This window comes from Carex rostrata, chromosome 3 (genome assembly GCF_964058835.1).
Source record: "Carex rostrata chromosome 3, lpCarRost1.2, whole genome shotgun sequence".
Lineage (NCBI taxonomy): Eukaryota > Viridiplantae > Streptophyta > Magnoliopsida > Poales > Cyperaceae > Carex > Carex rostrata.
The window spans coordinates 11,598,007-11,616,757 of record NC_135920.1 but is presented as its reverse complement, the minus strand read 5'-3'; the positions used below and the strand labels follow the sequence as shown (position 1 = coordinate 11,616,757).

The 18,751-nt window shown below is 32.9% G+C and overlaps 1 protein-coding gene across 2 annotated transcripts; it reads left to right on the top strand.

The window, feature by feature from the left end:
- The first annotated feature begins 7,247 nt into the window (after nt 1-7,247).
- Nucleotides 7,248-11,471, top strand: AKRP (ankyrin repeat protein). 2 transcript variants are annotated; one of them, XM_078299479.1, is made up of 9 exons: nt 7,248-7,943; nt 8,229-8,458; nt 9,041-9,117; nt 9,233-9,331; nt 9,596-9,694; nt 9,955-10,053; nt 10,137-10,235; nt 10,834-11,077; nt 11,167-11,471. In XM_078299479.1, exons 1-8 carry the CDS (start codon nt 7,453-7,455, stop codon nt 10,945-10,947), a joined length of 1,308 nt encoding a protein of 435 aa, XP_078155605.1. In that variant the 5' UTR covers nt 7,248-7,452; the 3' UTR covers nt 10,948-11,077; nt 11,167-11,471. The 2 variants fall into 2 exon arrangements, with proteins under 2 accessions (XP_078155605.1, XP_078155606.1); XM_078299480.1 differs by having other exon boundaries at nt 10,834-11,081.
- The last annotated feature ends 7,280 nt before the right edge of the window (nt 11,472-18,751 follow it).

Genomic DNA, 18,751 nt, shown 5'->3' with positions numbered 1-18,751 from the left:
TATATATATATATAATTTTTTCTTCTCTTTTTATAAGTTGTTTTTTTGTGCTTGACCTACATAAGGAAACTAGAAAAAATAATCCTAACACCCTGTTTGGATGGAGTGTAGAGGAAGGAATGGGAGGTAAAGAATAGAAGGGAATGAAATGGAATATAAAGAAAGATGAACATATTTAACCTTTTCGTGTTTTGATGATTAGTGAGAGAAAATAAATTTAACTTTCATTTCCATCTTATTTCTTGTTTGATTGATTAAAATTTAAGAGATTAATGAAAAATTTGGTGACTGTTGTAGGTTTGATAAAAAAAATATTGTATGAGAATTATATATGTAAGATATAGGATTGGGCATTTGTGTCATTTTTTCTAAAAATATTTGTAACAAAATTTAGTTCCATCCATTACAACCTAGTTTGGCAGGAAAAACTAATTCTATTAATTATAAGAGTAATTATAATATCCCCCACCTATCCATCCCCCATTCATCCCCCAACTAACTAACTTTTTTATTTTAACTATAACTACCATTTCTAACAACCTTTATTTCTTTCATCTTTCTCTCTTTCTCTTCGACCTCCATCTTCCTTTTCCACCTCCATCTTCTTCTCCCACCTCCATCTCCCACCTCCACCTCCGCCTCCCTAGCTCTCACACCTTCGCCTCTCCCACTTCCCTCTCTCATCTCCGCCTCTCCCACCTCCGCCTCTACCTCCCTCTCCCACCTCCGCCTCTGTTTTTCCATCGATAAGCTTTCTTCCTCTCCCACCTCGAAAGAGTAAATACAATAAGCTCCCTCCCTTTCATACCTCCGCCTCCATTTTTCCCATCTATGCCTGCAGTTCCTGCTCCAATAGACGTTATGCCGGAGATCATCCGTCACTCCATCCCAATCAAGCACGCCTCTGCCGAGATTGAATACTTCAACATGTATGAATGAATACTTCAATGTGTATGAATGAATACTTGAGCAGGCCCCTGTCGGATCAGATCCACCACTGTCGACCGTATCCAAAAATTTGTGTATCTGTGGATGCAATTAATCCCTTTCATGTCTATGTTCTCTTTCCTCATAAAGTAGAGAATTATTTGTAAAGAACAAAGCTTTATTAATGATGAATTAAGCCACTGTGTACTAAGAAATGATATAAAAAATTTTTTGAAAAAAAATAGAGGTATACGAATGAATACTTGATGTCTTAGAATGAATACTTCAATGTGTATGAATGAATACTTAATATCTTAGGTATGAATATTTGCGTGACAAGATATGAATACTTGTGCAACGGATAACTCGAAAGTATGTCATCATGTATCTCATTTGAAAGATAAAATTGTGTAGAAAACATTCATGATTTTAGATTTGCAAAATCCTCACAAATCGTCAGAAATATTGTTTAAATTGAACAGAGAAGAAAAAACCATCTCTAAAAACGTGTAAAAGATGGATGAGTGATGTATCCAGTTTTTGTATTTACACTTGCACGACGAGGATGAATACTTTCACGATGAGATATGAATATTTGCGTGATGAGAGATGAATACTTGTGCAACGGACAACTCGAAAGTATGTAATCATGGATCATTTGAAAGATAAAATTGTGTAAAAAATATTTGTGGTTTTAAATTTGCAAAATTCATCACAGATCGTCAAAAATATTGGTTAGATTGAACGGAGAAAAAAAAATTCACCTCAAAAAACCTGTAAAAAATGGATGAGTGATGTATTAAGTTTTTATATTTGCACTTGCACAATGAGGATGAATACTTGTGCAACGGACAACTCGAAAGTATGTCATCATGGATCTCATTTGAAAGATAAAACTATGTAGAAAACATTCGTGGTTTTAGATTTGCAAAATTTCTCACCGATCGTTAGAAATATTGATTACATTGAACGGAGAAAAGAAACTACCTCTAAAAACGTGTCCAGTTTTTTTTTTTTAAATACTTGATATCTTAAGTATGAATACTTGATATGTTATATATGAATACTTAATGCATTATAGATGAATACTTGCGCGCCAGTTGTAAAATCTTTCAAATATTAGATGGTTCCCAAATAGTAAGTGGTCCCCTCAGGTAGTTAGTAGTTATTCAAGTAGTTAATGACTGAGGGATAAATGGTGGATTGTTATGGGGGATAGTTAGGTGCTCCCTAATTATAGTGATACAATGTTAGACCTTTCACCTCCTGTATTCTTCACCTCCGACATAATTTTATCAACCAAACACAATTCAATGGAAATTTTTTGTTCCTTTTGATTCCCTCCCTCCCTCCCCCTACTCTGCATCCAAACAAGGTGTAAGATTAAATAACTCCTCACATTGATGGAACAAATTTCATTATATATATATATATATATGTCACAATATGCATTGAGATAGAAATATAAATTGATGCTCTATACGTGGTTGAGCTTCAATATGTGTGCTAAATTAATTCGTTATCAACCATTTTAAATTGGTAGATCAATAATTATTCTCAAATTTAATCGTATAGTTTTTTAAAAAAATTACTATTAAATATCCATCAATGCATGAAGTAATTTTAGTTCAATGTATAAAATTAATTTTTTAATGTTGTGATCATCTATTAATTTTTTTTTATATACACTGTATTTTATTTGATAATATTTGATTACATTTGAAAATTAAATTCTTTTTGTAATACATATGTTTATTCCGGAATGAAGTCCAAAAATAATTCTAATAAAACCAATATTTTGTCTCAATGGATTCCAACGGTCGTCGTTGTAATATAAAGTCGTTTTCCAATACAAGAAAGACTAATTTTTACAACTCAAGAACTTGTTTCAAATATTTGACAGACTTGAGTTTTGGGCTTTAATTTAGTCAAAAAGATACTTGAGGCCTCATATAGCCTGTAATAGACATCATTTCGGCCTTTATTGTTGGTGCTGCGTTTAAATTTCACTGGTCCGTATAAGCAAGCAGCAGCGCTAATGTGGATCCTTTCTCTTGGGGTTTATATACAAATAGGTTATGTTTGGATGAGGCCTAAACCATGATATAAATAGTTTAGGTCTTAATGAAGTTGCTAAATGTGATCACTACAGCAGAAATATTCTTCTGCGACCGGCCAAATGGGTCGCAGATGGGTGAAGCGCAGGTCTCAGAAGGTGGGAGCCGGTCCCAGATGACTGAAATGGGTCGCAGTTGCTCCGTCACTGATGACTGCTCTGCTGACGTCATGATGACTGCTCTGCTGACGTCACCGGTCTCTGAAGGGTATGGCGCCGGTTGCAGATGAGTCACATATTAAGATAACGTCACTGGTCTCTGAAGGGTATGGCGCCGGATCTTCTGCGTCCGGCGAACAGACTGGTCCCAAAACTCGGTCCCAAATGAGTCGTTTTGTTGTAGTGGATTTAATTGAGTCAGATTAAGATAGCATAAGCCGTTAAATGTGATTTAGTTAAGTCACATATTAAGATTGTTTAATGGTTAGTTCATGTTTGTGGCTTAAGCTTACAAATATCGAATATAATATAATTAAAATATCTACAGATCGTTTGTTTGTCAAACTTGTTAATTATATGATTCTTGAATTACAATAAATTTATATGTTTGTCTAAATAAGAAACTCGTTCCTAACTTTAATTATGTGTAATGGAAGAATTTCATAGATGCAGGATTCAAAAATTGTTCAAGAAGAAATGTAAATTTGGACAGTCAAAGTTGTTAGAGAAAATGTTATTCTTTTCAACTATTAGAAATACATAATTTGATTGTCTATGAGATTCAATATATAGATTATATTAAACTGTAGAGTTTAACCGCTTGAATTTTTGGAACCTAGCTAATTTGTTAATAAATTTCACCGATCACATGTATTAAGTTCCAAACGAAACGAATAACAGTTAACAAATAAATTTATAGTATATAAGTTCTAAAAATATAACAAATAAATACATATACATTAAATACATTATGGAGTAAAGCTAGCGTATGCAATGCTAACTACTTTACAAGTAAATATAACAAATAAATATAAATACATTAAATACATTATGGAGGATTTGGTGAACATAATTTCAAAATCAATTAGATTAACTTCAAATAACAAATTCAATCCGTTGAAACCCATATACTTTACAAGTGATGTATGTACATGCAAAATTTTGAAATTTATTAGTGCGTTTAGATGAAGCAAGAATAGCACTATTCTTTTGAGCTATTTAATGTTTGGATGAAGCAAGAATATCACTAACTCACTATTCTTTGTTTGTCTTATAAGAGTTAGCTCACTATTTTACTAACTCAACTAAAAGTTGGTTTCCTTGTTTCAAGCAGTAAAAGAAATGAATTTGTATAAGTTATTTTAATATATTTATTTTTTCATAATTTTTTGACCGCTTGACATTGTACTAAGTTATTTAAAGATTTCAAAAAAGTTTATATACACATATTACTCGTGAAATAGATCGGTTTCAACAGTTTAAATTTGACATTTGAAACCAATACATTATATTTTAGAGTTATGTTTATCAAATTCTCTCAGTAAACACAACATATGTTAGCTTTGTTTCTCATCTTATATAAGAAAAAAGACTTTTGTCTTCAGTTGTATAAGAAACGCAGAAAGCCAAAAAGGCTTTTAACCTTTACAAATATTTTTTTTTAGGACAGTGATAACAATCCCCGCAGGTTTATCCCCGCATTTATCCCCGCAGATACTGCCAAAAAAAACATGGGGAACCGCTCAATCATTAATGAGCGTTTAAAAAATTGCGGGTATTTAACTTGAAGCATTAAAGTATTTACCTTGAATTTGTCAGGTATTAAACCATATGCAATGATCTCTATTTATGAAAGAATAAATCAATCCATTAATTGTCCCCGCACAAAATTTCCTTTTTTTTTTAATCGTCCCCGCACAACTAGGAACCATTAAACATGGGGGGACCGCTCAATCATTAATGAGCGTTTAAAAAACTGTTAGTATTTAATTTGAAGCATCAAAGTATTTAACTTGAATTTATCAGGTATTAAACCCTATGCAATGATCTCTATTTATGAAAGAATAAATCAATCCATTAATTGTTCCTGCACAAATTTTTTTTTTTTTTTAATCGTCCCCGCACAACTGGAGACCATTAAATAAACCCTAAACCGAATGATAAATACTCTGAGACATAATGATAAATACTTTATGTTATATGGGTAAATACTTTACATTATATGGATAAATATTTTATGTTACATGGATAAATATTTCTCAGGCATGCAACTTTCAGTAAAACATCAATGATAAATACTCTCATGCATAATGATAAATACTTTATGTTACATGGATAAATACTTTGTATTGCATAGATAAATACTTCTCAGACATAATTGCAACTTACAGTAAAATATCAATGATAAATACTTTCAGACATAATGATAAATACTGTATGTTACATGGATAAATACTTCTCAGAAATAATGATAAATATTTTTTTGAACATCAATTAACAGATAAGCATTTATTAACAATGATTGTTATTAGATAACAGTATAATTAATGCGCAGATTGTTTTTAAAGCAATAATTAACGCGGGAATTGTTATTAGAGGAATGCATAATTAATGCGGGGATGTGAGTGGGGGGTTTCTTATAATTAGTGGGGGGATAAAAGGAAACTTTTAGGGAAATTAGTGGGGGGGTATATGGCAGTTAAGGAAGAGAGAGAGTGCGGGGAAAATGGGGGATGAGAGTGGGGGGTTTGTTATAATTATTCTTTTTTTTAATATATCTTAGAAAGAATAGAACTTGTAATCTCGTTTTTAAAACTTTGATTATATTATGAGGAGGGATCAAGTTACAACACTTGAAAGTTACAACAAAGTTACAACATCATTTTTTTTCATTTTCAAAGTCCAAATCGTCGATCCAAACCGTTAGATATTCAATCTATATTAAAATGTGCTTGCAGACCAAATTTTACATTTTTTGAAATTTTTTTGCTATTTATTAAGATGGGTACAAAATCGCTGTTTTTATTAAAATTCTGCACCATTAAAAAACAGCAATTTTGTACCCATCTTAATAAATAGCAAAAAAATTTCAAAAAATGTAAAATTTGGTCTGGAAGCACATTTTAATATAGATTGAATATCTAACGGTTTGGATCGACGATTTGGACTTTGAAAATGAAAAAAAATGATGTTGTAACTTTGTTGTAACTTTCAAGTGTTGTAACTTGATCCCTCCTCTTATATTATATTCGATTTTTATATGCATCGAGAGTATTAAAAAGCCTTTTTAATATTATTGTGAAACTCTCAGCTTCCGGAGTTAGTATCCTGTATATAAAATTATAAACTATAAAGTAGTTTATTGATTGAAATTGGTCATGTGAGAAATATTGGAACCGTCTGATGGAATGGACAACTCCAAATTAAGAAGGCAAAGTATCACACAGCGGGCCGATAAACTGGAATTCATATAATCTAAGCTACCTCATCGTTTGATTTCGAATCCGGTCCGTTTGCTATACTAAGAGCATCTACATCCCTGAAACTCTAATCTGACGTGACAGTTTCTAATACAGTTTCAGGGATGTGGGAGTTTCTTATTTAGAAACAATGCAGGAAAGTTTCTTATTAAGAAACTGTTTATAAACTTTATGTTGGCCAAATGATTGACTCAAATTGTTTCTCATTTTTAATTTGTTGCTGACGTGGCTTAATAGAAACTCTAAAATGAGTTTCAGGAATGTGAGAGTTAGAAACTTTAGAGACCATAATTTCTAAAAAGTAGTTAATAGTTATTTAAAAATCCTGTTGAGTTTTAGGGATGTAGATGCTCTAATACGATTCTTAAAGAGACCTGTGCAATACATTTTTGGGCCGGATTGGCTTGGATCCTGATTGGACGGTTGGGATTAAAACTCAAACGGTGAGGTAATGCAGAGGATTCTGACTCGATTCACTGATGCTTAGGATGTGCTCCGCAATTGAGAGTGAAAACCCTCATTAATGGAAGGAGAAGAAAGGAGTTCAATCCGAACAGTAATCTTTACACTCCGATTTGGAAGGGGAGGGGGAGAAGAGAAATTGTTGCAAATAACCAACTTCCGCTTCTTCACACAATGTTACCCTCCACACAATGTTTAATTAAAAAAAATCAGTACGTGTTACCCTCCACACAGTGTTTTTTCCTTCTTCTCTCTCCATGTAACCCCAATTGAAGCACACCCTTAGCAGTTCGTACTCCCACGAACACAAGTCTAAATCCCAGAGGTAACATAATATTTGATTTTTGATATTGACTGTCCGATCAGAATCCGGATAAATCCTGCCCGATGTGGAATGCCCAAAGAAAATCCAACGGTCCAGATCTAAACTCAAATATTATGTTACCTCAGGTGATTTGAATACCGGAGTGTATGGATGTGAACTTGGGAACCTCTTCCCTGTCCGGAAACTAGAGGCTAGAGCAAAACATGCCTCTAATCCAAACCTTCTCCTCTCCCGCCCCCCTCTTCCCTTCCTACCGCCGCACCACCTCTCCCTCCCCTCCCTTCCTTCCCGTTCTCCGTCTCTCCTCCTCCTTCCCCTCCTTCCCTTATCCCTTTTCCATCCCCTCCCAAAACCCTAAACCCCCACCATTCCAACGTAATCCTCTCCCAGAGGAAGATGATGATGTTATCATCGGAGATTGCCTTGTCTTTGAAGAAGGTGCATTTGAACACCCTGGCGATTCTTCTGCTGTCTTGGAGCCCAATGGAATCGAGCATTCGATTGGCCAAAGAAAGAAGAAGCCGGCCTTGTCAGAGCCAGAGCCGCAGGAGCTGGTGCCAGACAAGTGGAAGCAAGCTGTTGAGGAGATCAACCTGACGAAGAAAGAGAAGCGCAAAATTGCGTACGACCTGCAATTCGGGAGTCGTATAGAGAGGCGAAAGCCGGTCCCATTGCCAGATATAGAGCAGTATAGGTAAGGATGTTAAATTCCAATCCACCCCTGGTTTTTATAAGTTGGGATGGCTCCAAGTATTGGATTCTCTTACACCCAAACCAACGTGACCATGTGTTGTTCAATCAACATTTATAATATTACCATGAATTGAAATATCTGTAGATTGTTGTCTCAGATGCTCGCATCAAAATATTGTGTTGTTAGAATGAAATTGAGAAATCTGTGTTAAAACAAAAAGGAATTACTGCATCAATATTTAAAACAAAATGTGAGTTTTCCCCTTTTCTCCCTGGTCAAGTACAGGGCTTATAGAGAAAAGAAATTGGCTCAGCTTAAGCCCATGGTTCCTGATGAGCCAAAGGAATTTGCCCCTGAGAAAATTGAGGTGATGGTCCCGCCTGAGCCTGGATCCAGAGTGGCACCAAAAAATCCTAGGTTAGAGATAGAAGGTGGGACTTTGGATGATATTTCAGGTTTCTTTAACAGCCGCAAGTATGTACCAGTTGACCAAGATGACGAAAAGAATCCAGGAGGTAATTAATTTCCTTCCTTATCCTTTTCAGAACCAAAATTTACAACTGTAACGGAACCACTATGAGACTGATTCAGAACTAATTAATCTAAGGCTTAATTAAGCCTCAATCAGCCATCAATATTAGACAGCAGAGTCAACCCAAAATATTTTTTTTGAACTAGGAGTTTTAATATAACATTGTACTATCTGACTGTTGCATTAATATGGTGTTCTGACTGCTATTTTGACCTGAACTGGAATATACCACAGTACAGTATCATTACTAGTGTAGATAAATGGACATCTGCACCAGTGCTTTTCTAGACTTCCTTTTAGTCTACGAGTGTTGAAATCGATCCATCTTTCAAATGTCGTATTGAGAACTCAAACACAAGGGTGATCTTGGTAGTTGGAAATAACAATCTTCTGATGTATTTTTTCTAGCCAACTCATTTACTGAATATATTTTTATTTGCACAATTTGCATTTTTTTTTTCTGTTAAATTAGTTACCACAAAATTAATGTGTTTGTTATTTGTTAACATTCTAAATGAAAGTGTTTATTACAGTACCTTGTTTTTTTTTTTTTTTTAATTATTAGGTCGACGGAAACTGATCTCATACGAGGAGAGAGCTTTTTTGAACAGACGAAAACCTGACCTTAGATTTGCTGGTTCGGTAAGTTTGTTTTCTTTCCTCTGTAACATGTTAAAATTAGAACAATAGTAAATTAATTATTTTCTTGTTGTTTTCTTTTTCCTTATATCTTAATTCTCTTTCTTTTTGTAATTAGAGAAAATGGTTGCCGTTGCACATTCTTGCTGCATCAGGAGAGTTTCATCTTTTAGATAGACTTCTTAAGCACATTGTCGATATTAATGTTGCTGATAAGGTAAATTACTTTTGTAATTTCTCATATTTAATGTGTTCATTTTTTATTAAAAAACATGAGAGATTTTATTTGGTTCTCCTTTTTTTGTTTAATTGAATGTACCTCTAGGAGTAATAAGTTAATGAATACAAATGAGTTGAGTGCGAGTTTTTATTACTCGTTTTAAATATACAACATTATCAGAATATCAGTAAAATTATTGCTTTCAATTAATTAGTCCATCACTTGGTTTTGTCAATCACAAGATATCCAAATTTGTTGCAGGATGGTTTAACAGCAATTCATAGGGCCATACTTGGTAAAAAGCAGGCAATCATGAACTATCTCTTGAGAAACTCCACAAATCCATTTGTCCGTGATAATGTGAGTATCTCTATTGTGAAACCAATCATGCTACATGAATTGTTATTTCAGTACATATACTTTACATGAACTTTGCTTTTGCAGTTTACTCTTTTTTTTTCTGACAAAACTTGCGTTTTATTGTAGAATTGTCAGCTTTATGCTTAGATTTATTTCAGCTTTTCATGCTAAGCAAAGTTACACGAAGATGTTAATAAGTTGATAGATCCTCTTAATTCCTAAATGAAATATTCTCAATTAGCTTTTGACTTGTTTTACAGGATGGAGCTACACTTATGCATTATGCAGTACATACTGCATCAAGTGAGGCTATAAAAATTATTTTGCTATACAATGTTGACATCAATCTTTCTGATAATGTACGTCAATAACTCTCTCCCCTCCCTCCAACCCCCTTCTCTGTCTTCTCTCTTACTGACATCATTATAAACTGAAATTTTAGGATGGTTGGACTCCATTACATCTTGCAGTACAGGCCCAAAGAACAGATATCGTAAAACTTTTGCTAATAAAAGGAGCTGATCGGTCAATAAAAAATAATGTAAGCTGTCCATGCTGTTTTATTCATGTTTATTTTACCCAGTGGATGTGCATTCTATGATCATAGAAAGAAACTAGCTTTTTAGGGTGGCAAAGGGAAGATTAAGGTCCAATGCTGGTCAAACCAATTTTAGGTCTCGGTCAGTTTCTTGTCACAGCTTGTTTTAGGTGAGATTGTAGGTCTAGATCGTTTTGGGTTCCAGGTCGGGTTGTTCAGGACTCATGTCGTTGAGATTTATGATTCTTGTCATATAATATTGTTATATGGACAAAATTGGTTTGGATTTCGGTTGAGACAGTCAATTTCTCTTGTCGATCAAACATATTTGGGTTTAGATCAGAGGTTTCACATTTGAATAACAGAAGGAAAACATCAACACTTGCATAGGAGAAGTTATTCTCTTAAAAATATAATCGTGAACCTATTAAAGTTTGGATTACATATTTTTAAGTATGTGGGAATTGGCTGCTTTCCTAATGTCCTTTTCTAAACAAAATATCGAGAAACTTATGATTGGCAAACCACACCATTCCTTTGTGACTGAACTTTTTTTGATGAAAACTTGCTACTGAAATTTTAGTCACTGATGAACTTTCAGGACGGATTAACTCCATTACAAGTTTGCCTTTACTCGGGGCATAATGTGAGGATGTTTGAGCTCATCAAGTTACTGAAAGGGTTTCCTTTGGTCAAGCAAAAGCCTAATTCTTGAGTCTTTTTTTTTTTTTTCCTCAAGAGCCCTATAATTAATTTATTGAGAGAGCAACTCCAGAGAAAACCCATGATTTGCTTCAATTGTACCAGTGATAAGCACCAGCTCTTGCATCTCACTAATATGAATGGTTGGTATATATCTTTCTTCTTTGGATTTACTATTACCATATTTTTTACGATAAATTTGCTTACATTTTTTTTTTCCTTTGAATGACAGGTAGCATCTTCAGTGATATAGGTTACGAAAGTATGTTTTTTTGTCTTAATGTTATAGCCTATGTTTCTGGTGATCACCTTGCTAGTCTTGTACTGATATTGTCTATATTGAAAGCTTTTTCCATGGACAGTTTAGCTTAGCAGTTCAGTAGATATCTTCTGAAGTATAGGGAATCCAATTGATATATACTTACTGAGTGACAAGTGCGATGTAAAAGGGCTAATAAAACAATTGAAATTTAGATTGGTATTTAAATGTATATATAATCTGTATGGACGATTATTTTTTTTCCCATTTGGCTCATTCTCTGACATACTGTTTGCTTGCTTAATTGAAAGACTTGTGTCTCGTGTTCCTTCTAGCCGCAAGCATACATATCTTTATTGGTGTAATCTGTGGTAGCTGTTTTGCAGTGTATCGTGCTGTTGTTGCTTTTCAAATTCTGACAAATATACTTTGCTGTAATTTCAGATGGTATAGATATTCAAGACATAATTTCATCTGTAGCTTATATATTCTGGTTGGGTTATAGCTAAAGCAAGTATTATTAACGCTAAAATCAGGTCAGAATAGGCTTAATCTGAACATTTAGCAAGTTGATTATTTCTGAGAGCTAATAATTCTTTTAAAGTGGATGTATTGCCAGCTTTATAATGTATGATACGGAAAAGAATTAACAGGAAAGAAAACGTGTGTAATCTTAAATTAAACTTTGCAGATTTATAATGTTTGTAAAATCAAATAACTTTGCAGATTATTTTTTTGTTGGCCGAATGTTTCTAATTCTGTTTCAATCAAATTAAACTTTATCCAACTAAATTGTTATTTGGTTGTTTAATAATTAATATAAACTAAATCGACTGAATAAATCTATCAATCGAATTACTTGTAAAACTTTAGTTCGATTAATTAAGCTAAATCTAATTAATATAAAAATTATAATTTTTAAACTAAACCGAATAGAAAAATTAATAACCATATTTTTTTATCTAAAATAAAGTTAATTCGGTCGAAACAAACAAAATGAATCATTTGTAGTCCCTGGACTTTGATAATAAAAAAAAATTCTTCGACAATCTTAGCGAAGTTTTTGTTTCTTAAAATTAAAATTTGTTTTTGGTAACTTCATATTTCTAAATAAAAAAGATTTGATATATCTTTTTCCGTTTGATCTTTTTTCTTTGTTGAGTAGCAGGTCAAGTTTTACATAGAGAGTGTTGCTTTTGCTACTCGATCATAGGTTGGTTTTTTTCTTTTTTTTTCATTCGATTTTTTTATTTAGATGATTCACAATGCCACTTTCGTGAGATATTCGAAATTCGAATAATCTTTTTTTATATAAATATTAAATAGTTATATAATTTTGAATTCAAAAAGTAAACAAATGTCAATTTAACTAAACTAGATAATAATGAGACGGGTCAAGTGCCCCAGATTCCCAGAACGCCTCACATGTCTCCTTCGAGGAGTGGGAGGCAGTTCGATAAATATCAAATTAAATTCTATTTAAAACTTAGTCATAGTTATCCGATCTATATCAAATTCATACGTATTTGATTTATATAAATTTTGATACAAATCCGTATGATAGGATCGCCTGATTCGCTCCTTCCAAAATCCAAACAAAGGCTGTTAGCTGCATAGTCACAGGAGTCGCAAATTATTTGCGAATTAAACTCGAATAATTTTTTTTTTTGTGATGTCGAACCCAACGCTGAATTATTTGGTTGACCAAATTAAATCCGAATAATTCATGAATTTTACGATTTTTTTCCGAATTTTACTAATTATTCACGATTTTTTCCAATTTTTTCTAAAATATTTTTTTTTGCTCTCTTACATGACTGAGATCTCTGATCCAAATAATTCCGAATCATTCCCGAATTATTCCGGAATCATGAATTTTTTATCTCACTGAACCAAACTCGAATAATTCATTTGTCAACTGTAGGTGGAAGTTCATATATCATAACATAATATTTATTTTTAAATTCGGACCAATTTGGTCCGAGCTAGAATGCACATATGCCTTTTAGTATTCGTGCAGATTTTAATGAGACGGTCCGGATGAAATATTTTGATACGTGATATGAATTCGTTCGCCTGTGATAGAGAACACAAGTTAGAAAGCTTGAAACTAAACATCTTCTAGAAATCCAACTAAGCACCCGCTTGTCTTTTCATTTCCAATTCTCCATGTATGTGATGCCAATTGCTAAAAAAAAAAAGGAAAAAAAAAGCAGGTGCTTTGCAGCTCTACAATCCAGAGAATCGTATAGATTGGAGAGTTCATGCCTAGATGGGTCAATCCGGCTCAAGTCAGAGGCGAAATCAAAATAGCGGAGAAAGGAGGGGATGCTGTGCTGCGATCAAGGAGCAGAAATCGAGGTTTTACATCTTAAAGAGATGCGTCGTGATGCTTCTCTGCTGGCACAAGCACGGGAAATGTTGATCTTCGCTTCAATTTTTAGGTTAGTGGCGTGGGTGGCTTGAATTTGATGAATATGATAGGAATGATCGAGATTTTAGTCGTGTTGTTGTTTTGGGTGTTTGCTTAGATTTGGTCGAATTGTGTGTATAGGTTGTGATGTTTATGGATTTCTGGATCTTTGCTTTGTTTGTAGATAATCTACTAGATAGTTTCTGAGCTAGAATTATAATTAATTGAACTGAATAATATAACTGTATATTACATACTGCTGCTGTTTTGATCAAGTTTTGATATGAAGTGGTTAATGTTTTTGAATTAGCGAGAAGCAGCTAAGTTTTGCCCAAATTAGTTCAACTCTAATCTTGTGTTTCGGTAAATTATATTCAAATTCTTGTTGTTAACTTGTTATAATCTTTAAATTCATCACATAAGCTACCTAAACAAAAAGGAAAGAAATTGAGATTTTACTGGTACCCAAGCTGGTTTTGTTTCCGAAGGTACTCTGCTTATTGGTACTGGACTGATCAGTACAGTATTCCAATTAGGATATCATAATGGTTGGAGTTGGGTTATTTTTTAGCATATATCTATGCAACTTTTAAAAATTTCAAAAATAATTATATTTTACATGTTTAGTGGCTTGTTCCTGGCTTCAACTTTGCAAAATTTATGGTGAGTATTTTCCTGATTGTCATGGCAGTGGAGTTTAATGACAGGTTTGATTACTTTTCAGTATCAATAATATCTATTGGGCTTCTACCAACCTTTCAAAAAAAAAAAAAAATCTATTGGGGGAATATAGTACTTGAGAACCAATGGTGACAAAACCAATTGAAGACTAATGAATTGTATATCCTATCCAACTTTGAAGAAATTATCCAATAATTTCTTGTTGTGCTTTATTCCCTTAATCAAACTCATTCAGGTGCAATTTCCCTGAATTTAGCCTCAATTTATCCTTAATTGACAAGACAGCAAGAAAATGGAAAAGCCACAAGATTAAAAGAATTATTACTAATTCTTGTTGTCAACACCTATTTTACCAGGCCCAAGATTTGCTACAAAAGAAATAAGATTTCTCTTTTTTTGTCTTTTCTTTTCTTTTGGTAGGGTACCGGTAGTTCAAATTGATGGTATAGATTTTTGTTGACTTATAATTTGACTTTTGAATTTAATTTGGTGAAATTATACAAGAATGGCTGAATCTTCATTTCATCAATCTCTGTAAGTAATCCCATTTTATATACATCATTTGATAGGAGATGCTACAATTATACATATGCAAATTCTTTAGGTTAGCTTTCGAGAAACAGAATTGATCAAACAATCTATTTCCATTGTACCTTCCGGTGGAGGTGAATAAACATTAGTATTATGAAATCCTGGTATTATTGAAGCTGGCTCCTGTACTCTATTACAGGTAGAGCTTAATAGGGAGTCCTAATTTATTCATTCAGGCATGTTTAACTTGATATTTCCTTGAGGTGAATCAGCAAATCCAATTATAATATTTCAAGTTCGTTTCTCGAGAGAAAATTTCTTTTCATTGCCGACAAATATAGTTCTTCAATCTTCTGGTCTCTTATGAAAAATATTTAAATTTCATGATCTTTTGTTCCAACAGTGTCAACAATATGCAGTGAACAGGGCAGTGTTCCAGTATAGGAAACCTGTGTCCTACCGGAGCCATAAACTTCAATTACGGTGATGTCTTTCTATTTGGGCATGGTTACAGCCAGATATTGCAATAAAATAGTATAAATCATGCTATTTGGGTATGGTTTATTTAGGCATGTCTTTTCATTGTTTGTGGGGTTGTAATAGAGTCTGGCAGTCTGCTTTCTATTTATTTATTTATCTACTTTTTGTTTCTCAAGGGATATAGTAACCATTCATTCATCAATAGTTATATATTATTTCAAATATTTGCAAATTTTCTATAAAGGCTCAACAAGAATAAAATATCTTCATTAATTGCAGGAAATACCTTCTTGCTTAGAGTAAATGAAAAGATGGTACTAACATAAGCTTACCTTTTATCCCATTAGTCTTATATATTACTTAAGTACTTCATGTTGTAATGCCAGCAATTATGTTATGAAAATAGCATACTATTTATTCAAATTTCATATGTAAATTATAAAGTGACTTATGACGAACTCTTTTTGTTATGTTTAACGATATAAGCGGGCTCTGTGATTGTTCCAAAAGTAGAGTCTTGTTACAATTATTGATACTGAGGGGCGTTTCTGAAAATTTCACTATATGTTACTCAAAATTAACATACAGGAGAAACATAGCTTATTATATCCTTTTATTTAGTTGTTTGAAATTTTTTCTAGCTCCTATATTGATATATAAGCTGACTCTTTCATCAGTTTAGCAACCGATAGGATGCAATCACTGTTTCATGAGTTTCATTTAAACTTGTGGAGATAGAAAAGTTCTAGAAGAGTTTGGATTGAAATCAATAATATCTTCAGCTGGCTTTTTGGAGGGCAGTTTTGGAAAAAATTGAGTACCCATTTAACTTCTTTTTTTTTTCTGTGAAATTGTCAGGAATTCCAATTCACTGACTTAAAAATGAAGAAAAGAAAATGGATCAAGTCTGCTGATAGGCAGCAGGGAAAGCTCTCCTTCTAAATACCCAAAATTGATCAAGAACAACCTAAAATAAACTGACCAAAACATCTCGAAACATAAAGCAATGGTACAAAGATCACTATCTGCAAGAAGTTTCAGCTGAAACCATGTCTTCCACAGGAAAGTGAGATTTTCAATCTGGTACCTATGTACCTGCGTCTGTACCAGTTGCATCAAAAAAGCTACTTGGACTGGTAAAGCTTCTGCATTGCTTGGAAAAACACAATGAAGTCACCCTGGCATCTCAGCATTCTTAGTACCTAATTAATATTTTGCGACGGGTGTTATTAAATCGCTGATAGTCCTGATATATAATATTTTTTTATCCGAACTCTTGCTATTTTTACATCTATTATCTGAAATCAGCCTCTATTTCGATTCCCAAATAGTCTACAGCATTTCATCTTTTATTGTCTATTCAATGCCAGAAATTTTATACAGAAGAACTTTCAATAAGCCATAAATAATCAATTGTAGCACAATTAAAGTAAAGTTAACATAAATTTGCTAACCATATAATCTCAATACAAGAAGAAATAATAGATGCTCTACTGTCTCATCTTGATTACAGGAAAGGCAGGCTCTATCTCCTTGCCATCCTTTTCTTGTTAGGCTCATTGTAGCACCTTCTTTTCACTAACCAAAGAATGCCTTTATTTTTAGGGGCAAGGAGACAGTCCAGATGTTAATGAACTGGAAAATTTTTATTTAATTTCGTATCAGCATGTATAGTTCAGTAAAGATAGAAAGGTTGATTTGAACTCTATGGGTGCGTTTAGATGAGGCAAAGAATAGTGCTAATACGGGCTAGTTACTATTCCGAATTACTATTTTACGTTTGGATGTGTTTGGATTAGCAAAAAGGGACTATTATTTGTTTGTCTTTTGTGGATTAGCATGCTATTATACTAATTCAATTAAAAATTGAGTTAGCTCACTATCTCAAATTTGAGTTAGCTCACTAACCCAAGTGTTCATCCAAACACACCCTATATGAATCAGTTCTGTATATGGATCGGTTCCGTTTTTAAGCGACTAAAATGAAAATTTTCGATCAGTTTTGTGAATATTATATATCTGTCTGTGTATGCCTAGTCTGGCTAGTATGACATTAGTGTCATTTCAATCTATATAACATCAATTCTAAAATATATCTAATTGACATTAAATGGTGAATTCAAATACTTCATTAGTTGTGCGTTTATATGCAAAATTTATAATTTTTTAAATTTATTTTGTATCAAGCAAAGCGGTCAAATGTGAGAGATTTTAAGTTAATTTTAATACATTCATTTTTCAACATTTTCAACTGCTTAATTTAATACTAAAATAACTCATACTTTTTATTTTTTTTTAAATATAAACACATTACTCATAAAGTAAATCAGATTGAATAGTTTTAATTAATTGTTTAAAATCTATACAATAAATTTAAAATTTTATGTTTTATGACACTAATCTAGTCGGATTCTTCTGAATATGTTTCCGCTGACGTTGGTCCCACTAATTAATGTAAGCCGGCCGAACTCTTTTCAAAATACAGGCCGATTTATGGTAAAGTAAATTATTTATGTTTTTTTTTCCGCAATAATAAAATTCAAGACACGATCTGATAGGATAAACGAAGAAACAAACCTAACAAGCTGTAGAAATCTTCAGATCGACACTGTATTTTTTTCCCTACCGTTATAGGGTTAATTTAGAATTGTAAATTTGTGACATGTCATATCGTGACTTGAGTAATATTTTGTACTTAATATGTGGTGATTAAGTTAAATTTTTATGTGTCATGTCAAATCATGACATACAAATAGTCACATTTGATTACCTTTAATCATATTTGATAATGTGTAGTCACGCTTGATCACGTTAATTATTTTCTTCTTCTTCTTCTTCTGAATTTGATGTTTAAGGAAGAAAAAATTAGAAAAATTGTAAATAGTCCTAAAATAAATAAATATTATTTAAAAATAGAACTTGTGTGCACAAGTAACTTTAAATTGAAACAAATAATGACATATAATTTTTGTTGTTTTGGTCACCTATAGTTGTGTTAATTTGGTCACGTGTTGTCGTGTATTATGAACATGTCAATTTGTGTATCATGTTGTGTTAATTTTTTTCTGAAAGATTGTCACTTTACGTAGCTAACACACATGTTATACCTTGTCGTGCTGTGACGTATCCAATCACGCTGTGACTTAAATTTTTTTTTTTTGAGAAAGGGGAGGTAGCACAATTGACTAGGAGATAAGTTTTAGGATTATTGTTTACCCAAAGGTCGAGAGTTCGATTCTCCCTCACGACTTCGTAGCTTCAGCGAATATTTTCAGAAAAAAAAAAAAAAAAGGTAAGGGGGAAAAATTGCTCGCACAATTTAGTAGCTGTACAAGGGTTAACAAATTAATGAAAGCTTTTCGATATGGTGAAGCAAACACTGAACATATAATTCGAACAACTTAGCATGCATCCTGTACTGTACCACTTACAAAACACACATCAGAAAGAAAA

Excerpts from the sequence above, each read along its gene's own strand:
- AKRP (XM_078299479.1), top strand. The coding sequence starts at position 7,453 with ATGCCTCTAATCCAAACCTTCTCCTCTCCCGCCCCCCTCTTCCCTTCC. Across the intron at positions 7,944-8,228 it reads CCAGATATAGAGCAGTATAG|GGCTTATAGAGAAAAGAAAT; the intron begins GTAAGGATGTTA and ends GGTCAAGTACAG. Across the intron at positions 9,332-9,595 it reads ATATTAATGTTGCTGATAAG|GATGGTTTAACAGCAATTCA; the intron begins GTAAATTACTTT and ends AATTTGTTGCAG.